The sequence below is a fragment of the Aedes aegypti genome, chromosome 3 (genome assembly GCF_002204515.2).
Source record: "Aedes aegypti strain LVP_AGWG chromosome 3, AaegL5.0 Primary Assembly, whole genome shotgun sequence".
NCBI classification, from domain to species: Eukaryota; Metazoa; Arthropoda; class Insecta; order Diptera; family Culicidae; genus Aedes; species Aedes aegypti.
The window spans coordinates 120,134,514-120,159,097 of NC_035109.1; the positions used below are offsets into that span (position 1 = coordinate 120,134,514).

At 40.1% G+C, this 24,584-nt stretch overlaps 1 protein-coding gene across 2 annotated transcripts in view; it reads right to left on the minus strand.

Moving 5' to 3' along the window:
- Positions 1-24,584, minus strand: part of LOC5566848 (proteasome activator complex subunit 4B) — a 26,260-nt gene continuing 1,676 nt past the window's right edge. Inside the window, exons 4-10 of one of the 2 annotated variants that reach the window (XM_021855284.1) lie at positions 24,409-24,540; positions 7,349-7,393; positions 4,767-7,276; positions 1,649-3,295; positions 800-1,331; positions 591-735; positions 1-532 (exon numbers count right to left, since the gene is read on the minus strand). In XM_021855284.1, coding sequence (XP_021710976.1) covers positions 398-532; positions 591-735; positions 800-1,331; positions 1,649-3,295; positions 4,767-7,276; positions 7,349-7,393; positions 24,409-24,540 — 5,146 coding nt within the window. In that variant the 3' untranslated portion in view covers positions 1-397. The remainder of the gene's footprint in view (positions 533-590; positions 736-799; positions 1,332-1,648; positions 3,296-4,766; positions 7,277-7,348; positions 7,394-24,408; positions 24,541-24,584) is intronic. The other variant, XM_001651217.2, reaches the window with a different exon arrangement.

Genomic DNA, 24,584 nt, shown 5'->3' on the forward strand with positions numbered 1-24,584 from the left:
TGAACATTGTAAAAGCTGCAAATATATTGACGTTAACCAAAAACTGCACAGATTATATATATTAAAACCTTATTTACATTTGCTATACATTTGTTTACCTATAACCTAATAACCAAAAAATGCTCAAGTACCCTTCAAACAGTCGTTGTGACGTCTAAAACCGCACATGATAAAATAATACATCCAAATTAGCGTTCCCATTATCCTGCTATTAGAAGGTCTATAGAAACTTTTTACATAGACTTGCGGAAAACTCAAATCAACTGCAACTATAATACGAGCGAAGTCACAAAAAAGAGAACAGATAAATAGATAATAACAATGAAACCATGTAATTCATTTTAAATGGATCCGCAAGTCTATGATTAAGTGTCCGTAGTGACTACGTCTCTAAAATTTAAGCATAATACGACGGAGGAATCGTTAAGTCACTCAGCACAGCCAACTGGTCTTCGGTAAACTTGAGCTGATGGATCTCCCAGTTATCGTGATGCGTTCGCTTGAAGTCACCCATAGTCTTCCTTATCGTTGCCTGGAAGAGAATGATAGATTAGAATCGTACAACGCTACTGTAGGAAGATAGAACGTACTGGAATAGGCTGCGGATCGTTCAAATGCGCTCCTAAGTGTTCGAACACATTCGGTACAAACTCATGCACTTCATATGGATACGCAGATATAAAGGCACATAAACCGAGAACGCCAGAATGGCGAGCACGGACGGCATTCGCTTCTCTGTAAAAAAAAAATAAATATTACTATGATCACTGTAATGGAAATTGAGACATCAGATAAATACCCTTCGATTTTGGCAACTTCGTTGGAGCAGCTCGCAGCCACCTTTAATCGCTTAGCTTTGATCATCTTCGTGCGACACTTTTCCTTGAACAATTCCAACAGCTCGTCTGTCGCCGTAAGGAATGAACAGTGAAGCAATCCGCAGAGCACTTCGGCAGCTTTCTCACGAACTTCTACGACATTGTCTTCCAGTAATCGCAGAACGATTTCCTGCGTTTTCATTTTCCACTTTTCGTTGCTCAAAATTATTGTCATGTTATAGAATACCAACACCTGGAGCACGTCAATGACTGATCGTCGCGCAGACCACGAGGTCATTTTGGAGATTTCGTCTATTTTAGTCAATGCGGCGTCCATACAGGGAACCAATGTGAGCGCCTGAGAGATCATGGCCAGTAGAGTGGTGCAAATTTCCGCCAGTTCTTGATCCTGTTCCGAACGTTCCAATCGACAAGCGATCGGCAACAGCTCGAAGTATTCTATCTCGTTGCCATTGGAACACCGATTGATTGCGCATGTTAGCCATTGACCCACTGAAATCAGTAAATGCGTGTTCAAACAGTATGCTAATTATTATTAGGGAACATGGGAGGAAGTGTACCAGCGAGGTGGATCATTTGATGTATGATTGAAAAATTAAACCAAATTTGTTTACATTTTTGACGCGGCTATTTGAATAAGTTTTCGAAAATTTACATTATTCACATGATCTAAACACCAATATGAAGTTATCTACTTATTTTTCTGAATCCATTTACCTCGTCGTACTTTATCTTTACTAAGGCGATTTTCAACCCGTGACCGGTTCTTTTACAAAACAATATGCTTTTTTGAACGATATTTAACTTACCAGTTTTAAACAAACGAACAGCCACGTCGTACTCGCTTTCTTCCTTTTTAGAATTCTCACCGGAATCTTCAGCCACTTCCATTTTGTCACCCATCGACTCAGTGGGACAGTCTTCCTTCAGCAAAACAAGCAGCTTAGGCTTTACGTATCCAATCATATCGCTGATCTTTGGCGACAGTTCTAGTCCTTGGACCCCTGCGAATCGCAAGTCCGATTCGAAAATGTTGATCAGCGTGCTACCAAGACGTTCCCGTACATTCTGGAACGAGTGATTCAGGTACGGTCGTAGATACTCTAGCAAGCGCTTCGCCACACTTGTCATTCGCCAGACATGCTGGTTGAATGCCCCTTGCAAACAGTACAATCGATTGCAGTCGATGAAGCTGGTCGTTTCTTGGAGAGGATCCTCCAAAAGTGCCTCGTGGAGCCAATATTGCTTCGAGGGGTCCATAAATTCGGCAGCTGTGGCAAAACACGTTCCCCAGTACACGTCGGTATCAACGGTAACGTTGTTTAACGCTAACCGAACCAAAGGGACCAAATCGTTGTACATGTTGGCAGTTTTGTCATACGGCCAATGCTTGGCTCCTCTCATAATGCCGGCCATTATTTCTGCGGCGCAACGGTGACTGCTTTCTGAAGCTTTGTCCTCAATAAGAGGACGCAAATGGGTTACAAATTTGTCAATGAAGAGATCACCAAACGCATTCATCAATCCCTTTACTAGGCAGAACCGATTCCGGTTGAACTTGTCACGTCCTTTTTTCTCTTCCAGAGCCCAAAATTTGATAAGTTTATCTACATTTTCCTGCTGAATAAAGAAAGTGTAAATGATCTTCTCACACTCATTCATTTCCTCGGGTGTTCGATCAAGCTTTGGTTGATCTGCACTAGGTGCATAAACGGAAAAGTTGGTGCTCCAGCCAAAGTAACCATCCGTTTTGTACATGTAACGAGGCTGGTCCCAATCTTGTTGATTTTTCGGTACTTTCTCAACATCATACTGTAACCAGAGATTATCTTCCCGATAACCAGGCTGAACACTTGATCCATTTGGTGGTGCTTTATCCGGAATACCAGCAATTTCATAGGGATTTACGACGATTTTCATATGCTCTCTTTTTTGTTGGCGCAATATGTGATTCAGCAAACAATTCGCCATCTTTCGCTCATGCAGCGAATCGTGAATCAAATTGTTAACTGCAAACTGCGCTACAGTGGGTGGAAAAGCGGTCAGTGGGTGTACAAGATTATACAACATCGACGTGGCCAGATAGTGGTACCTCCAATGGAGTTTGTCATTCTCAACCGAGGCAAGGATTTGTGCAATCAGTTCGTAGTAAATATCGAGATTTCGTTTGTTTTTGGCCAATCTGGCTTCACGACCAGCCTCCAGATCCAAAGTATCATTTCTGGTTCGCAGAGCTAAGCCATATTCAACGCATGTATCCGGAACGACCAATTCGGTTGTGGTCGTTGGATACTCATTGTTGATTACGTCCGTTACAGCGTCCAGCAGTTTCACGACCGATGGTTTTTCTGAAAGTTTGGACTGCAGCAAAGCTATCCATATTCGCTGCAGGAACTCCCAGTCGTGCTTGATGACGAGACGAGATCGTCGATTCGCTACCAGGATGTAGAGGATACCTGCGAAGGAGACGATTAAAAATATTATTAAAAATCTTTAGCTTTTCGGTAGTTGTCACATTATGATAATTATCAGAATTTTCAAATGACAGAAACTTCCTTATTTGAATGAGAGCGCAGCTCGAATTTTTTTTTTTTTTTTGTATGGTATTCAGTTGGAGCTGCCTGACAGCTTAACTTGTCAAGGCTGAACCCTCGGTCTGGCTTTTGCCAAGTTTCCCCTCTACCAGGACCAATACTCAGACGGACTAGGCAATGGCGCCCACATGAACACTGTTTTTATTAGTATTGTGACGTGGTAGTTTTTGAAAAGTACCCATATTCCCTTGCTTCTGAGAAAAGGAAGCATTATGAAAATCAGCAGCTCCATTAGAATTTGTTTGAAATAGTAGTGTAGAATTTGTTTGAAATAGTAGTGCATTACTAATACTGTCTAGTCGAAATGGTTTTGAATAATTTGTCATTCAAGTGCTATTCTGATTACTATTGTCTTTTACGTAAGATTAGAGTCTTAAATGTCAAGTGTCGTCAAGTCTTAACAAAATTAGGCTATTTAGTAGTAGTTCTAGTTAATTTCATTTTTTGTTGTTAAAAGTATTTATTGGTCATTACGTTCATATATCCTTAAAGAAAAAAGTCGCTTTCCTTGTCTGTTCAACAATTTTTTGAAACTAGCAAGTGTACCCTAATGATCGATCTCAGCGTCTTACTTTCCATAGTCATTTTTATAGTGAATATTGAAGAGTAAAGTTACCTTAGGCTTCTATTCCAGTCTCCTACAAGATTCACTTTTCGGTGGCAAATGCAATGCTTCACAACGCCTACTTTCTACTTGTAAATTTTGCGAAAATGAAGCTGGAATTATATTATTTATACCGCTGTTACAAAAGAGGTATTTCTTATTATGGCAATGTAAAAACCATATTAAAATAAGATTGTCGCCACTTATTTCTACTCAGTGAATCTACTAGTCATTTTCCTAAGAGTTCCTAAGTATTCCCTACGTCGTATATGATAACGATGTATCTAGCTAGCTAATAGTAAGAGTGGCTACGGATCATTCTGGTTAGCAAAAGGCAAACTGAACGTCACCAATAGTATTAATGTCCACTTCGAATAGATTAATTATTTGAAATGGGCATCAATTCTATCAATGACGCAGAATGTCCGTTGGATCACATCCGAGATATTATTGCGTCTATGCCATATGAATTATGACGCGGCTTTAAGCAAAAAATGCCAAAATGTGATACCACCACTACAGGTTACGCCTTTGGTTTCCATCATATGGGCTAATGGATTATGCCCTCCCATCGCGGCAAGGTCGCATAACCAAGGGGAGGGAATGCGAGCGCAGCTCGAATTTCAAGCAATAAAATGTCTCTTCTTATGATACCAGAAAAAGGTTATGGTTATGATTATTGCAATACTTCTAAATGGTCTATTACTGATAAACTGAAAAAATACTCACCTTTAAACTGCTCATGCTTCTCGTTGGCGTCCATCTGAAGGTGCTCTACAATTTTGTCCGCCAAGAACCGATAGCTGAACGAAAAGGTAGACAGCATTGTGAAGAGCTTATTTTGAGCGGTAGCGCGGACACTGCTGTAGTGTGACGTTGACAGTTCGAACAGATTCATCATCACCTCCAAATGGGTGGCAGTGAACAGCGGTTGATCGACCTCATCTCGACAATCCTGCTGCATGATGACCCTGGTTGCGACAACCGCACGAACATCCCGCTTATACCGGGTCAGCTTGTACGTTTGGAACTTTTTGGTATTGTTGAAATTTTTCACTTGCACGTCGAAGGCACTGTTGGAGTGCTTCCGTATGAAAATCTTTTCGTACACAAGGAGAATCGCTTTGAGAGATTTGATGTCATCTTCCGATTTGAGCAGGATATGGCGTTGCAAAGCGCTCAGAGATTTTATAATAGCTTTTCGAACATTTCCACCATCTGGCATTCTGATAATCAGATCGTCGAAGCCTCTTGTCACGTTGTACTTCATTTCTGAGCGATCCAGGCAAGTTTCAAGCATCTTCAATGGCTCCTCATCATCCCAGTTCGGTAGGAAGTTTGAGCACCTGATCAAAGATTGAATTATGGTCACGTCCCTATTGATATCATCACGGCTCATCTCTATTTCACCAGCGCAATGCTTTTGGAAGTTGTCCAGAATTGGGATCAAATACCTATGCATGAGCTTCTCACAGACCTTGCGCGATTCTTCTCCTGGGAAACACCAATCGATTTTCCCATCACAACCCATCTTCTCGCCCCAATTTCTTATGGGTAAAAATTCCGAAAGTGGCTTCTCAAAGCTATCCGGGCTATTTTTTACATCCAAGGTCTGCATGGTGGATAAGTTGCTCATCATGTTTGCAACCATTGTCGAGCCGTATTTATTCGCTTGCTTGCATTTAAACTTAAGTATTTGATCGATAATCGGCAGAGAATCGTCCACATATTTTACAATCTCCCCTGGATCTCCACGCATCATATTGGTGAGCAGCAGTAAGTAGTACAGCATTTCATCGCTCATCTTTTCCACTTCGGCAATATCGTCGTGATCTTCGATATATCGTTCTATCGTTTGCAGCACGTACGGCACCAAAGCCCGAAGTACTTCTTTACCATGGATCCTAGCGAAAACTCTGACCAAGCAACCAACCAGCTGCCCAGCCACTTTAGGTTCTAACAAGCGCGTCTTAACAAAATCGATCAGCTTCTTGGATGAGGAATTCAAAATGTCCTTCGAGCACTGTCCCAAGATACCGTGTGTACAAGCCTGAACCAATGCTTCGGAAATTGATTCCATTTTGGAGCGCATAGAATCGGCATCGGATTGCTCCATGCGAACGTTATCCACCGAACTGCTTTCGATTAGTAAGAAAATCCTATCCATGTACTGCAGTACAAAATCCTCAAAGTCTGCCGTCTGCTCGCACAACAAACGCTCGTCGTCCGTTAGGTCGTGATAGAGACCCGCCTTTGAGCAGTCCGTAATCGGTATCAAGAACGAGATCGAGGTCAAGAAATGGAATGTAATGGATGTCTTTTTGAAGTCATTTGGATCAATTCCTGGAAGGGTTGCAAAGAAAATCGGTATCACATGATTTCGTCCTTCAGTGTAGCCGTTGTGCCCGGAAACCAGTGCTCTCGATACGCTAATCAAACTTTGCAGTGCGGCAGTCATTTTGTGTGGCTCCGTCAGCGAATCTAAACTAGTGTAAACACGATCGATGATCGAAGGAATGATCAACTCCGGTCGCAAATCAGCCAAGTGTTGGAAGATTTTGCCCACTTCCTGAGGGTTTATTCGGGAATACATCGCCTGGAACGCCACTGGTTTCATGCACTCTACAAAAGCGGTTATGCATTCCTCTGTTAGTTTGTGACTCTCCGGAATAGGTCTCCTGTAGGGATGCTTTCGATATCTCTCCAGAATCAAACGATCGAAGAAATATTTAGGCAGCTGAATCAGAATCTCACCCAGCATAGAAACCCACTTCCCCATATTAGCCGGATGCAAGTATGACTCAATAGTAGCCATAAACTTGTTCAGATACTGCTGAGCGGAGCTCTTCGGGCCCAGTACCGCCACAATCCAAATGGCGATAGACTGCGGCGTCAAACCTTGAAGTTTAGAGCTCTTCGTGCTCTTGTAGCTGACTGGGAAATCGATTGACCGTATAATTCTGGCGAACATAGTCGGAATATAAGGTTCCCAGTCAATGTAGCCAATGTTTTTGAATCCGACCGTCGCGAAAATGATCATCATGTCGATACTCCACGGTGGATTGTGATACGCATCCCAAATGGTCATGAACTTGTCGAACCACAGATCGTAATCGTGTTCACAGCTCAAGAAGGTGTGCAGCAGTCCAAACGTGTCGAAACTTTTGCCCGTGTCCAGTGGCTGTAGCTTGGGTAGCAACTCATCGAGGATTTCTTGCGTAGCAGACCGGGGAAAGTAGCTGTCGAGGATAGAAATATTTTTTGTAAGAAATACGTTTTGAATATCACCAATGTAAATGAAATCTACTCACGGAGCGCAGTACTGGATAACAAACTGCAAGTTGGTCTCCAAGGATCTGTAATATAGGATAAAACAAGTGAATTGATTCTTTAGTGCTTTGTGTTCGCTCTGACAATATGGAACAAGCTTTCCCAAGGTGTATCTGCCTTTGCCTTGTCTATAAAATGAATCAAAATTATTCATGTAGAACGTAATGGTTGGCGCTATTAATGAAATCATTTGAAATTTCTTAAATTACTAATCCATCTCCATATATTTAGTTACGGTGAGCCACTTTAGATCTTTTTAAAACTGCTGTGAATTAACTGTACGTTTCTTGAGCAAATTTTTAATATCAACCAGGAGAATTCTGGTATAGGTACATATGAAGTTCTACAGAAAATCTCGGAATTTGAGGAACTCTGGGCGAGAAAAGCTGTAATCTGCATCAAACCAATAATTCAAGTTGCAACTAACTGGAAACAAAAGAACTTTGAAGAGCTCATGCCCCAAAAAAGAGATCAAAAGGCCCGCGGCTTCATTTTGTGCGGCCCGCGAAGAGTTTGAAGACAGCTGGCGCGGAGTTCGTTCTACCAAAGTAAGTGAGATTAATCTATTCAATTCTCACGTTATGCTCAATAATAATACATGAATAATTCGAAAATGTTTAATATCAAATAATATCGGAAATTTCATAACGATTATGTCTAATTTTATAAGGATCTAAAATTGTTTCCACTATTTGAATAAACTTCTGGAAACGTGAAACTTGAGCAAATGTTATTGATAGGAATCTGAAATGGTCAAACACAATCCCCCTGAATATTTCGCTAAATTTTCAAAGAACTTGAAACGGAACATGAACTTTATACAACTCTAGGAGACGCCCACCCATAGTTTTGGGCAGAGTTATGACAAATATTAGACGGAATAATTTCATACAAAACTTTTCGCACAATTCTGACATAATCCTAGGCATGATTTTCGTAGAAAACTTGGGAAGGATTCTCACAAAATAGTTTTCAAGAATCTTCAGCCTAGCAAGGATTACAATCAAATTCGAAACACAATTCTAACAGACTTCTAAGCAGAGTTTTTGCAAAAACCTTGGTAAATTTCTGACAGAGTTATAAGCAAGATTTCAATGAAATTCTGGACATTATGCTCAAGAGCTCAGGGCAGGATTCTCAACACTTAATACCTTTTTGTATTTTGTATACCACTGATGATGAAATCTCGCTTGTTGTAAACAGCATCACCGTGCACAACTAAAAGAATCCTGGGCCTTCTGACGTTATCCAGAGCAAAGTTTTCACAGTCTCCAGGACAAGATTATCACATAATCTTATTAGAGATTCTTTTAGAAGCCTAAGCAAGATGCTTCGCAAAAATTATTAATAAATGCTCGGTGGATGAACTTCGAATTGTTCGTGCCCGCCAAAAGTCTTTGTTGTTGTTGTTGTTGTTGTTGTTGTTGGAGTTTCGTTTTCCGTTTGGCCCGAGGGACTATGCCTCATAAATGCCAGTTGCTGTTACGGTTAGACGTTACCGTCTAAACCTTCAGTCTTGACATTCGAATAAATTTCAGTATATTTTCCAACTCGTCGATTTTCACTCCTTCTTTGTCACGTACTAGATCTTGTAGGCGTCTGTGGTTTTCCCAATCGAAGTGATTCCGGATGTGGGTGTATTTTATGCAGTGCAGTAACATATGTTCCGTCGTGATGATTACATTGCAAAGTTCACATTCTTCCGAATGAGCCAGTTGCATTTTAGCCAACCAGAATTGTGAATAATCGTGCCCGGCTAGTATTCTGTTCAGAGTTCGGACCTCCTCCCCATTGAATTTGGTGGCCCAGTACCACGGCTTTTCCGGGAAGCTGGGAAACAGTTCGTGGAACTTCTTCCCTTTATTTTGGAACATTACGATACCGTTGTACCATTCGTCCGTTGTTTCTGCAAGCTGTTTCTTGCATCGTAATACTACGTCGTTCCAGAGGAGCTTATTGACGATAACTGCATTGTTATTTACTCCTGCTTTGGCCAAAGCATCCGCTGCTTCGTTGCCGTCCAGTCCTACATGCCCAGGAATCCATTGGAGCACGGTGCCTGTAGATTGTAATTCCTTACAAATTTCTTCAGTCAGACTGTCCCATGTTTTGGATTCCTGGTGGTTCTCCAAAAGAAAACATGCTGATTGGGAGTCGGTGAGTATTACTGTGTTCTCCTTGGTTAATTTTGCGATTTCTTCCAGACCGATCCGTATGGCTATGAGTTCCGCCGTCATGATGCTGAAATGGTGTTCCATTTTGAGACTGATGGCTATGTTGTTTTCTGATTCGTAGACCCCGATTCCGCAGGCGTCCGCTGTTCTTGAGGCATCTGTATAAACCCTTCTCCATAGAGGATATTCCTTGTTCAGGTATTCCAGAGTTATTTGTCGCATTGTAGATTGGGCCATGTTTGTTTTGTTGATTGGCATGCCTTCAATTTGGTGCCGGATTGTGATGTCGAACGTCCTTAATTTTGTGTTTGAGCTCCCTTACGTGCGTACCATAGTTCAGATTGCTGTCTACGTAGATTCCTAGATGTTTGTAATACCTGACAAACTCTATTGGTACGTTTTTGATTTTGAGATCTAGCGTAGTCTCCCTTTGTTGAAAAACAATAGCTTTCGTCATACTTTCGTTGATTTGTAATCTCAAGCGGTCGCTGCATTCCACAAAACTATTTATGGCTTGTTGAGCCCTCACCCTGACCTCTTCAAGGTTTTTTCCGCTAATAATCTTTACGAAATCGTCTGCATATTGGACAGTTACGACATTTCCTTCGTTTGGTTCAGTTTCGTGTAACTCCGTGGTGTAAAGGTTGAATAGGGTGGGCGATAAAACGTCCCCCTGCGGTAGTCCTCTTGAGATTATAGTTGATACTAGCCCCTGCTCTGTACGCATTACCAACTTTCGATTTTTCAGGAAGTTCTCGACCCATATTTTGATTTCTTCTGCAAACTGCATTCTGGTCAGGATATCAACAAGGATGTCTACGTCCACAGTGTTGAATGCGTTTGAGAAGTCGAAGAATACAGCTATGCTTATCATGTTGTTCCTTTTGGCAGCCATTATGTGATTAGTCACGAACTCCAGGCAATCCTCGGTTGATTTTCCTGGCCTGAACCCAAACGACAACTCCGGTAGGAGCTGTCTCTCCTTTTCATGTTGTTGTATGCGATGAAGTACTGCGGTGTTGGCTGATTTAACGATCGTTGATAGACATGCAATCGGTCTGTATGATGATACCTCTGCTGAATCACGGCCGGGTTTTTTGATAGGAACTATTTTGATCTCTTTTAGCCTTTCTGGGATGTTGCCCGCGGCAAAGTAGGCGTTTATTTCCTGGACGATTTTTTGTTTTGTTTGCGTGTTTAGGTTCCTCAGAATTTCATATGTCAGGCGGTCGGTTCCAGGCGCAGAGTTGGCCTTCTTTTTCTGAATGATGTTGTTCCATTGTTCCAGGTTGAGCAGCTCTTCTGCAGGTGGCGCGTTTGTTGGTCTCTCTTGGTGTGTTGTTGGTTGTGTTGGCCCGAAGTGTCCCTCTAGGAACTCCGCTGCTTTCTCCCTCGCTGTAAGTATGATGTTATTCTTGTCCTTCTTGTCGTGATTGTAACGCAATCTCCTCACTAGACCCCAGTTTGCCTTCGTGTCCCTAGGATCAATATATTTTGTGATGGAGGCAAGATTTTCCTTCATGAGTTGTTTCTTCTTGCGTAGAAAGATCGCTTTGGCCTTTTGTAACTTCAAGAGATTCTCCTCGTTGGAAAGCCTGTTGAAACTTCGACGGCACTCTTCCTTTTCCTTGTAAAGCTGGGAGAGTTCATCGCTCCAGTAGTATTTTGGGACGAAATCGCTAAATCCGCTATTCCTATTGATAGTGTCGGTGACTATACGTTCCAGATCCGTGATTGACTCCAGTTGCTCTGCGCTGATGTGCGATACCTCCTGGTTAATCTTTTTGCGATTGTATATTGGTCGTTGCTTTTTGGATTGCGTCTTTGTTAGCTCAATAGCTATAATTAGATGCCCTGAGCCTCCAAATGTGGAATCCTTCACATTCCAGACCAGCTCGTTGAACAGATCCGGTGTGCATAGAGTTAGATCGATTGCGCTGGGGGTACCTCTTAAGGACGTAGGCCTGTACGTCTTTTCGCCATTGTTTAAGATCAGCAGTTCGGTACGTGTTATGGCCTCCAGTATAAGTTTACCTTTGCTATTCGTCGATACACAACCCCAAGCCTCATTGTGGGCATTAAAATCTCCTCCTATCAGCAAGTTCTTAAGTGCCTGTGTTTCAGCTAACAGTTTTTCTACACCTAACATCAGTTCTGATACTGTTATTCTAGGGTTTATATAGACCGAGACTATATTTAGGTTTTTACTAGGAATGTTAATGCCGATAACCTCGAACATTTCGCTAGTGGTCAATTCTAGTGGTATATAATTGTAAACCTCGCGAAGGTATATACCGACACCTCCGCCTGTTCCTAGGCCTGTTACTACCAATCGTGATTTGAGAATTTTATGATAACCTGTTATATTTGTTGAAGCTATAGTATTTTCGTTAGTCCATATCTCTGATAATAAAGCTACATCTACTATCTTCGCATGTAACTCATGCGCTAGTTCATTTTTATTCTTCGTTAGACTTTGGATGTTACTCTGCAATATCTTGAATGTCGCCATCTTCGATAGTGGCATTGGGTAAACCCTCGGCGGCACACCCCATGAGAACTGATAGTTGTCTGACTACTTCAAGAACTTTCCGGCTGTTTGGGCACGTCAGGACTTAATCATCAATGTTAACTTCCTTTTCCCGATCAGCCTAGATAGCCGTGTAGTGTCGGTAGCGGTTGTTTCAACTGGCTAAGAATTAACACTACGGACTGCCTGTTCCGGTGGTAAAAGTCCACCTCACAGGTGACCTCTAATTCATGCGGCTTTAAGCTTACCGTGCCTAAGAATCAGGGTGACCAGCATACCGGGAAATCGGGAAAACCGGGAAAAAGCCGGGAATTTCGAATCACCGGGAGAAAACCGGGAAATATACGGGAATTTCAATAGGCATCGGGAAAATTTTGCATACCAAGTAATGTTTTAACCAGCACGATCTATACTTTAGTGAATTTTTACAAAAGCTTCTTAATTCGAATTCTAAGTTAGTCAATAAAGTCAAGAATATATCTATATAAATAAAAATGGAATTGTGTCTGTATGTCACGAAATGGCTTACGAACGGGTCAACGGATTTGAATGATTATATCTTCGTTTTGTTTGTCAAGGGTTCCGACGTGTTTGTGTATATAAAAGGCTCAGGATATTCACCGGGAAAGTCGGAAAACCGAAAGTGATCGGAACTGTAATTTTGAGCGGGATTTACCTGGGCGTTTTTCAACCGCCTACTTGATGGCAAGACGAAGTTTGCCGGGACCACTAGTTCTTTATACAAATGTTACCACCAGAGTCTATGAATAGACAATTACGCAAAGAGAACTAGCAACAAGTTCCTCAATAACAAAGCATTTAATTATTCGGGCAACTTATTTTACTGTTCGCGCTTTCCAGTGACTTCACTCAAATGCACTTCTAGCTCGAATGTTTGTTTCCAAAGTGTCGAAGAAGAACAAAATTTAAATTAATCTTTGGTATTGTAATTAAAAAGTAATTACAATGATTGTTTAGTGGAGAATTGCAACAACATATACGAAAAACAGCATGTACTCAAAAACATGAGCTCGGATTCCTCGCGGTGAGCAACTGAAATAAAACAGTGAATTTATTTTGCCGCCCGACTGGGAATTGAAACAGCCGCATCTGCAGCGTATGTCTGGATTAAATAATTATTATATTGTTTTCAAACTAACTAATTTTATATGGTTTATTGAATTTCATCGTATTACACCGCATCTTAAAATGTACATATTTTTTAACTTTCGTCATGCTAGCAATACTCCTCTCGCCCCAAAACGCGTTTGCTTATTTTGCTCGATAGGTAGACGATTTTACAGTTTAATAGGTAGACTTTCAGTCTTCGTGCAACTCTCGATTCATAGACTGTGGTTAACACTTGCTCTAATCCAGTAAATAATTAGCCAGTAAATTAAAAACTTTTAATGAAGTAACATCTTGCGAAATGTTTTTCATATAGTTACATGAAGCATTTTATGTTAAAAACTACAATGTTTGGATGTTATAAATTGCTCTAAGCAAACTTCCAATTCACTAAAATCAAATTAAATGCGTTTACAACCTATGACATTCATTGAAGATTTGCCATTCGCTTCTTGTTGGGGCTTGGTAAAAATAGTATAAAATTCAAATTCCTTTCAAATTCATTCAATTATGACTGTTATTTTTTATCAGAAATAATTGTCCTGAGAAAATGTTCTAGATTTGTGGGAATAAATCATAATAAAAAATTCTACGCTGATGAACATGGAAAGACATTGTTATGTCTACCAAATATGTGACCGTTTCAAATTTAAACTATGATTCATTCAAAGATTGACTAGATCTCATCATATAAACAAGGGTTACTTTTTTAACACTGAACTTTTTCATAACAAATTCCACGATTACTTAAAATGACCGTCGTAAAATATCGTTTTGTAGATCAAACTGGAATTTAGCAAAATCAGTATAAGCCCAGAAAATTTGAATGCGCAGCAAAATATCTGATTTCCGTCTACCCCTCATAGAAATACTTTGGTTTATGACCAAAAAAACTCGCAATAATGTTTCTTAGCATATCATTAAACCGGGAATATTTTTGAAATACCGGGAAAAAACCGGGAGAAAACCGGGAATTCGAAATTGATTTTTCACTGGCCACCCTGCTAAGAATGAATGGTTAGGGGGGTCTAAATAAAACCTAACCGCAAACGGAGCCTGTGGAGTACCAGGGCGCCCTCTACAGTATTATGCCCTTCCTGTGCTACCCGGAGCAATGGTGCAGGTGACCTTGTGTTTCTCCGAGATAATCGGCTGCCCTTCTTCAGTCTCAAGCCTGAGGCTAAATAAGGGTGGGATTATTAATACGTTGCAAGTTAGTTTAAAATTTCCACCTCTATGGTTTCGCATTATGCGTATTACACAGTGTAGTCTGTGCTTTTCGCCTTTGGCGACTTTTAAGAGATACCGATCTGGTTTTCTCGCTGCTGGTCTTTTTCGTTCTGAGATTGCGAAAAGCCTAATCCTGCCTAGTTTGGGTAGTGGCTACGGTTAGGATAGCTTAGTCAGACCAATCTTCAGCATAAAATATCAGCAACGATTAATCTTTGTAGACTACTGCAAATGGTACAGTTCAAATGGCGCAAAAACCTTACTTTTGTACTTCTAGGTAACCTTGTGGATCCAGTTTTTGTTACTTTCATAAACATGAAATGGCAAACTCGCGTGCCATACCTCGTGCATGCGTGCTCGTAAATAGGGCTGACGTTGCTACACTCAATTCTGAGTTAACAACCAGAGATGTATGTGCTGTCACAATTGATATTTCTGTTGGTGACCTCAGTAGGAAATACGTCTTTCGTTTTGTGGTGTATTTACCACATGATGAACCATCCCCAATGGATGATTTCAAACGAGTTGTCGTTCACTGCCTATGAAAAGGCCTTCTGCTGATTTGTGAGTAGTGATGCTGAAACTCATCACATCATCTGGAGCAGCTCAGATATTAATTTGAGAAGCTCCAGTCTGATGGAATGCTCAAGTAGTTCAAATCTTGGATTACTTATTTTAGGGAATCGCCCAACCTTCATGGTATCTGCTAGAGAAGAAGTGTTAGACATAATGCTCTGCTTGAACAGAATCAGTCACGAGTTGACGAATTGTCATGTATCAGATGATGAATCATTATCTGATCATCGCTACATTTCTATATGAACATATGAATGTAAATTTGCAGACTTTGCATTTGTTATACTCCACAAACTGAAAATTGGTTGTGACCAAATTCTATGAATTCTCTCCGTCCATTGGAAATCCTAGTGATTTGAATGTTTCCATTTCCGGTGAATTGGGACACAATTGTCCTTGATTCGAGTGAAAACCACAATTGCTTGTCACTTTGTTACTCACAACTCCCTTTGCGGGACTAGTTGACGTCTGGTTATTTGTAAAGGAATATGTCAGATAGTCAGGCTGCTTTTAAAGCTCTTGCTTAGGCCAACTCAAGGTCTAAGCTTGTTATCGCACGTCGAACTCAATTTGAGGAACTGAATTCAGTGAACTCTGTAAAACTTATATGGGTCCTTGCTATTCTTCCATTGCTGGGAATGAATTGGCTTATGAATTAGCTCGCAATGGAGCATCGCATGACTTCATTGGCTCTCAGGCAGCTATTCCAATTTCGATGTGCTGGGTGAAGCTTCAGAAATTCTTGGGCGGCAACTCAGCACAAGCAATATTGGAATAATTTTGAGTCATGTCGTCAAACAAAATTGTACATTACTGAGCCATCCCAAAGGTGTATTTAACAAATCTGTCAAAGCAGAATTGCAGTCTCTTGGTAACAACCTTGACTGGCCACTGCCGACTCAACTATCACATGGCAAATATTCAGTGTGCTGATACATTTTTTGTGTGATAGTTGTGATTCCGATTATGGAACTTCTTATCATCTGATATGTAACTATCCAATCTTCGCGTAATTGCGATTCCAATTACTTGGTTAACACTTATTAAGTGAAACTGATTTCAGAAACCTGAATCTTTAGGACATTCTGTTATTCTTAACCCGCTGTGGTAATGAGCTATAGGCTCTCTTTACGCTCATGCGTTTTTGCAGTGTCCTTTTTAGGGCGCTGTTCGAACCCATTGTGGTATGGAGCTACATGCTCTCAATTCGCTTATGCGATTTTCCCTCTTCAAGGGACTCCACTCCTATTTCCTCCCATCTTTCCCTTCCCTTTCCTCTCCCTTCGGGTAGATGATGAAATAGGCTCAAATATGGCGATGGCACAAATCTCCCAAATGGCGGGGAACGTGCCTCTGAAGCCGGCTTTCTGATACCTGATAGATCGATTGCGCTGGGGGTACCTCTTAAGGACGTAGGCCTGTACGTCTTTTCGCCATTGTTTAAGATCAGCAGTTCGGTACGTGTTATGGCCTCCAGTATAAGTTTACCTTTGCTATTCGTCGATACACAACCCCAAGCCTCATTGTGGGCATTAAAATCTCCTCCTATCAGCAAGTTCTTAAGTGCCTGTGTTTCAGCTAACAGTTTTTCTACACCTAACATCAGTTCTGATACTGTTATTCTAGGGTTTATATAGACCGAGACTATAATTAGGTTTTTACTAGGAATGTTAATGCCGATAACCTCGAACATTTCGCTAGTGGTCAATTCTAGTGGTATATAATTGTAAACCTCGCGAAGGTATATACCGACACCTCCGCCTGTTCCTAGGCCTGTTACTACCAATCGTGATTTGAGAATTTTATGATAACCTGTTATATTTGTTGAAGCTATAGTATTTTCGTTAGTCCATATCTCTGATAATAAAGCTACATCTACTATCTTCGCATGTAACTCATGCGCTAGTTCATTTTTATTCTTCGTTAGACTTTGGATGTTACTCTGCAATATCTTGAATGTCGCCATCTTCGATAGTGGCATTGGGTAAACCCTCGGCGGCACACCCCATGAGAACTGATAGTTGTCTGACTACTTCAAGAACGGTATAGTATCCGTTTTCGTCCTTAGCCTCAATGGCTTGGGATAGTGTGTTGTAGGTTTTTCCAACTGTGGATTGCAGTTCTTCTTTTTGTCGCGCGATTTCCTTTATTTTGTCTTCCCATCGTTTCCTCAGCTCCAGATGTTTTTCCATCGTCATTACATTTGAGCTCTCTGGAGTTTTTTCCTGCGCCTTGCTTCCGTTGTCCGTCCTCCTCTTCTTGTTCGAGTATCTTACCGTTTCGAATCCATCTTCGGAGATTTCTTTCTCCTGGCTGTAACTAGTTTCTGGCTTTTTGCTCCTCGGATGCGAATGCTTCTTCACCGCTCCTAGATTCCTTCCCTTCTGTTCAGGTACTCCGTCGCGATTGTCGTTTGTTCTTGCTGGTGTCTGCTGTGTTGTATTTTTGCCGCCTTGGATGCTGGATTTTTTCAGTACGTTTGAAAAGCTTTCGTAGACCGACGGGAACTCATCTGCTGTCCCAAGCAGGGAGAATCCATTGCTCACGACTATCTTAAATTCATCTCGCGCTTCCTGGTAGGTTAAGTTCTTGCTGGCCATTAGTTTCTTGATGTCATTCTGCTTTTTGCGTTCCGGGCACTTCATGTCAAGTGATCTATGGTTGTTTTTGCAATGAACACACTTTGTTTGATTGGGGCATTCCTGGTCCTGCGGCAGTTCCTCATGTGACTCACCACAGTTTCCACAACGTTTTCGGCTCTTGCAGTTCCCGGCAATATGCCCGTAGCGCAGGCATGAGTTACACATGACTGCCTTCGTAACATATGGTTCCACCTTCGTTATGACCGAGTAAACTCTCACACGGCTTGGTAGCTTGTTGCTGCGGAATACTACTCCTAGCTTCTCGATTGGTACTCTCTTACCTGCTGCTGTCGTTCGCTGTAGTCGAAATACCTCCAAAATTTCTTTGTCCGTTTCGATATCCGGGATCAGCTCCTCTGGTTGCAGCTCTTCCGGTATTCCTGCTATTACTCCCTTGACCGTCACAAAGCTCTTCGGAATGAATGCTCTGAAGCGCTTCAGGATCAGATTTTGACACGTTGTTAGCCGATTTGCTTCTTTCCATTCACTGAACAACACCATCACTTTTGCTCTTCCAATCTTCTTGATGTCAATCACTGATTTTGAGAGGCCATTTTGTTTCAGCAGTAGTCCCACTGTTACTTTGTTGATTCCACTGTTTCGCTCGTCATTTCCAGCTGGTTTTTCTTCCTGCATTTTCGCTACTACTACTTTGTATGGACCACTGTCGCACTGTTTGTAGTAGTACTTTTCGAACACTTTTGCGCCATTTTGATAATTGCTTCCTCCGCTTTGGCTGTGCTGCATATTTGCAACCTCGCCATTTTGTGCTAACCCCGGTGCCCCCGGAGGGGCACCGCCACCATCACTCATTTCTCTCCGCTGCCTTTTTATTTTTTTTATACTACTAATATGTTGAAATTATTATCACTTAGCTTATTGATTAATAGGGTCCTAAAGCCCTGTCCCAATTTCAGTGCCAAACCCTTAATTTTAGGCTAAAAACACATGTTTACTCAATTTTTAATGTTTTTCGTTTGTTTAAGCCCAAAAACATTTTTTTTTTATGTTTTTGTTGGATTTTGTCACACCCCTTGGCTTTAACTCAAATTTTGGGTGTATTTTGTTTTCCGTGTCCCTTCTGAAATGTCAGATAGGAACAACCCCAGTGTTAAAACTAAAAGCCCTGTGGTGTTTTTGCCGACTAAGCGAACGTCAAACATGATCAGAAGTGTCAAGGTTCATTTATGGACTCAATTTTTAAATTAATGTTTAAATATGATATAGTCGTTATTTGAGCGGGAAAAATTGCTAAAGTAGTTGCAGTAACATGCTATTTCGTGTTATTAAATAAAAACAAGATTTCGTTAACCATTTTAGGACCCTATTATTGGGATTTGTTTTAGGGTTTTTGTAATAAAACTTTCGATTTTTTCTAAGCACTCTCTAAAACACTTCTGTTCTCGTGCACGATCACAACCGGAAGTGTTGCTTTTGCTTGCTTGCACACCACGACGTTTTGTTCTTTCTGGGATTTGGCCCGCGGCTCAACAAGTTTTGGCAGGCCTGTCATAAGGGAACCAAAAAAAAACAAAGAGTAATCGACTAAAAGGTGTCCGTCTATTTGGTCGAATGCCTTTTGGCCGAACGTCGTTTGGCCGAATGCCTTTTGGTCGAATAATGAAAAAAAAATCAAATTGCTATACCGCTGATACGTAGGATTCATAAGTGTGTCCCAAAAAATGGTAAGCTAATTAATTTATTGTTTTTTTTATGATGTGACGGGACGTCATGTTTGTCACTATTGTTTTACTATTTCATTTATTAAAGGTTCAATCGATTATTTGTCACTATATAAGAGCTCCAAGAGAATGATAAAATCGACCCGTTAATTGTGAACTCCAGACATCGCGTCATAACTCTGAGACGATGGTTGATTACCTCTGGGTTACCAACGGTGTAATAGGATTTCAAGTGTTTCTAATGATTTCATCAGAAATCATTAGAAACACTCTCTCGAGTTACACTGGTTTCGTTACTGTCTACAATAATTTAGATATTTTAATTGGGAATTTTACCTTATTTAAATCATCGGCATTTCTTTGTAGTTGTACTTATAAAACGATTATATGCATTACACTTGCTTAAATTTTCATAAGAGATTTTTCCTTTATTTGATCATAGGCCGTTCTTTCACGGGAAAAAATTCTGTGGTAAAAATAACTATGTTAGCTGACTACGCCCATTCTTAAAACTACCATGGAAATTCAGACCAATTTACTATGTTTACGGTACACCCCACCGCATTACTGGTACATTTGACAGAAATAATTTACAGCAATCTGATTCCAACTACAGACATGGTAAAATCAAGCGCATTTCTGGTCTGCTGAAAATTGCCGGTGCGAGCGCTTAAGTTAACCCCCTAAAATGGTAGTTTTTGCCGCACAATGTTTTTGCGTGTTCAAGAGAACTGTCAAAAGCTAACACTGATTAGATGCGAAAACATCTGCTGGTGGCTATTACCGCTAGCAGAGAAGTAAATACCTGAGAGAGACTCGCGAAGAGGAAAAATATCAATGCAAGAGGAAAAATATCAGCCCAGATTCCGCTGTCACGGAACGTCAAATGCAGTCCGTCGATTTTATGGCTGAAAAAGTGACAAGTATTGTATTCGAAATAAACTATTATTCAAAACCTCAGTTAGCGGAGCAAAGATGCTGCTAAATCTTAACATAAGACTAGTAATTCGTAATGTCTGCTAGGATTGCTGGCATGAAATTTCACTCAAAAGGCCGTTTATGCTTCGGTGTGATGCGAACGCAATAGTTTTTTGTTGAGATGTCCATGTGCAAGTTTGAACGACTTGCGCATGATTGATGTAAACACTGAGTGAAATAAGAAAAAAATCAGTAATTGCAGAAAAAGCTGGACAAACATTTCAAAAGGGCACATCGACATTGGTAAACATTCACGCAGAGAAATACCAGCTATTCAAAACAATAAATAACTTTATTGTTCTCAAAAAACTTGTTCAATTTGTTGTAATAAAAAAATAGTTGAAACAACAATCATTTTTGTCAGAATAAAGCAACAATATTGTTGGATTTACTAGGTACATTTTTAACTAGATTTATTTTTAAAACAACAAAAGAAAAACTTTACGTCAAATGAAAGTTTATTTGTTTCAATTTACATCATTATTGATTCTAATAATTATGCATGTAGCATAAAAACTATCTCGCCATTTTGTTCTTAGTAGAACCGGTGAAAAAGCGAATGTTTCCGATACATTATATTAAATTGAAGTACATGGCATTGTTAAAATGTTCGTGCGAGAAGTTCAGGTCATAGATTTTTGTACCAGTTTTGGAGTACGGAAAACCAGAATCGGATTTATTTCTGGTAAGTATTAACCATCTTTACTAAAATTTTCATTTCACTTATGCATTCTCCAGTATTGCAGTCAGCTCTTACACGAGCTTGTTATTTCATCCCGTCACTTTGTCGCGAAGCGGAGAAAGAACATTCTCCAGTTAAATGGATTTTGGTGCATGTTCCAATACTTCTACTTTCACAAAATAAAAGTAAAGTAGACGTTTCGTTTTCGTTGTTTATTGTTTAATTCTTAAAAAATAATAATAAAGGGACTAGGTTTCAACAAAACAGTGTTTTTTTTTTTCAAACAAGAACATTGTCACATCAAAAAGCAGTGTAATTTAATTTAAAAATGGAAGGTTTTATTTCAATGCAAAAATTTGTTGTTTCAAAAGAAAAAATAGTTAAAACAAAAAATAATTTTTTTTGCACACCGTTTTTATTTTTGAAATAAATCAGGAGTTATCATTGAAACAATGAAAGGCAATTATAAGCCGACAAATAATACAGATATATTGTTGTAATGATACAGAATATATTTGATATTAAAATGGTTTTCTCTGCGTGTTGGCTTTGCAAGACGCTATTGAGCCCAATTGGGTCCTAAAGCCCTGTCCCAATTTTAGTGCCAAACGCTTAAGTTTAGGCCAAAAACACATGTTTACTCAATTTTCGTCCTTTGGCTTAAACTCAAATTTTGGGTGTATTTTGTTTTCCGTGTCCCTTACGAAATGTCAGATAGGAACAATCCCAGTGGTCGAACTAAAACCCCTGTGGTGTTTTTGTCGACTAAGCGAACGTCAAACATGATCAAAAGTGTCAAGGTTCATTTATGGACCAAATTTTTAAATTAATGTTTAAACATGATATAGCCATTATTTGAGCGGGAAAAATTGCTAAAGTAATTACAGTAACATGCTTTTTCGTGTTATTAAATAAAAACAAGATTTCATTACAAATTTTAGGACCCAATTGAACTCGATCACGCTCACTAATACCACTATCAGGAAGAGCTAACACCAATCTTTCTGATAGTGGTGTTAGTTTGCGTGGGTAGGCCCAAAATTGCTCAACAGCAGTGTTTCTGAAAAAAGGCTCAAGACCTCTTGGGCCCTTTTCAAATGTTTGCCCAGAAAGAAGACCGTCTCCGCGAGTCTCGTCTCAGGTGAATACATTTAGGATGTTCTTCTTCCACCTTTCTGGCACAAAAGAGCTTATTATTTGTATGTCAATGATGATCTTTATCAATTATGATTCTTTATGAATAAGCTGAATAAGTTCTTTGAAATTCAGCTTTTGAAATTCATTATAAATCCTTGCTAACTGTAGTTAACTTTTGTTTTCAACTTCAGCCAAACGGCATTCGGCCAAATGACCCGGAACCGACTAGAAATCAGGAAATACTCCAAGAGGTTTTTTACGACATTATTTTGTTTTAATACTTCATGTCATTACGCCAAGTATTTTCTTATAATTTACTCCAGAAATTTTATCTACAACTAAATCAGGTATTTGTCTAAAGATTACTTCTCGACTAGGTTGGTGGTCTAATGGCTATCGCTTCTGCTTTGCAAGCAGGCGGTCGTGGGTTGAATCCCAGGGCCGCCTCTTTTACATATTTATAACATTCTTCCTGATAGCTGTCTTTCTGCCTCATAATGACGCAGAGAGATCATCAGTTCTATCTATCGCTAGAATTGAATATACAGTTAACTCTCCCTTACTCGATATTCCGCATCTGAATATCGAGTTAGAGAACCTTAGTAAATGTTGGTTTTCATGGCTAACTCAATGGTCCCTTAGATCGCAGTTTCACTGGTTTTGTGTTCTGTAACTCGATATCTCCCTAACTCGATGGTTCCTTCAAAATCGGTTAAGAGTGTATCACAGTGGAATTCATACGGTCGAATACCTCATCCATCACTAACAAAACACTCCTACTTCCAAGTTAGCTGTGGGAAATGAAGGAGATTTTCCGTTTTTTTAGTAACAACGACTATCTAATTAACATTCTTTCCTCGCCCCGATGGACATAAGGACGTGGCCGGCGCCGTTATCAATCTACAAATATCAAGGGTAGTGTGATTGTACATTGAAGATGGAAAGAAAAGCCAAAAACACAAGCTTCATCTGAGTGGTTCTCTATGCAACATTATCATCCTGATTGATCACGGAATAGCAACTACGAAGTGTATGTTTCATCAGTCGATCGTTGATCGTTTTATTTGTCTAAAGATTACTTCACGATTTCATCCAGTAATTCTTTCACGAACTCCACCAAACTTTCCTCCTAGAGTGTCGATCAAGATAATGTTAATAGTTCAATAAAAAAATTGATTATCTTCAGAAATTACTTCAGATATTGCTCCAAGGATTTTAGATTTATCTATGAATAAGCATACTTTATGGAATTCCATGGATCAGCATACTTTATCGAATTTCGAATAGAGTGAATAACTTTGTTTCAAATTTTACTATGAATTAATTGATATGTCATAATACGTACAAGATTGAACCCATTTCATTGATTTTAAATTTTAAAATAAAAAGATAGTGGAGCGCAATAATGTTATGTTGTTCAACGCTCCGTCATCGTAATCATCGTCATCATCAAAACTTCAAAAGCAGTTTTTCTGTTCAAAACTAAAAATTATTAAATGAAAATGTTTTCACTGTGTTTCGGTTGGAGAATAGAATAGAATGAACACATTTTCCTGTAAATTTTCTTGATTTTAAACGAAAAAACTGCTTTTGAAAATCCGAAATCAATGAGGGATCCTGCCCCCTTAACATCGTTAACATAGGCAAATGTGATCATTCGAACAAGCTACAATACACAGTAGCTCTTGTATCACATGTCCCGCACCTAACGTAGCCAGGCTTGATAGAAACTCCTCTGCGAGGCAAAGAGGAGGCGATTTTGCCGTTTTTCTGAGGAGAAAAAAATAAACTCAAAATTTTCAACACAGATCCTCAAGCGATTCGAGTGAGAGTGCAGAAAAATGCGAGGATTTTTTCAGACACTCTCTCTCTCTCGTTGCGATGCTCACCATCACTCACACTTCAAACGAACTCTCGAGTCTGCCGCCCGAACAGACAGTCCTCGGGGAGTTGTGAGAGCACCCTTTTTTGATGGAATTTAACTCGTTTTTTTTTTGTGCTGCATCTTCCTCGCTCATTTTTTGTTGCCTCGCTGCTTAGCATTTTTTGGCTCCCTCGCAAAGAGGCACTGGCAGCACGCTGCTCTAGAGTATGTCACCGAACTCTGATGATGTTGAGGAGAATTATCAAGCCTGAACGTAGCAAATGAATGATCCGAACCGAATTCCGCAATGTGATGAATGTGATGAAGACAACTTTGAATAATCCATACAATCACCGAACTGTTATATACACCTCCCCACACCGCAGATAACAAACCCAATTGAGATGACTAAACTCACGGTAAATCATCATCATCACCGACATTATGGTTCGCGAGGAAGGAAGAAACATCGTAACCCATTTCGCTGGCAGCTTTAAGTAACATGGCCAGTGGAGACGTGTTCACAGACTTGCTCCTATTCGTATCCCATCTGAGCGAATAATGTTACACATGTCGTATCAAAATCTCGCGAAC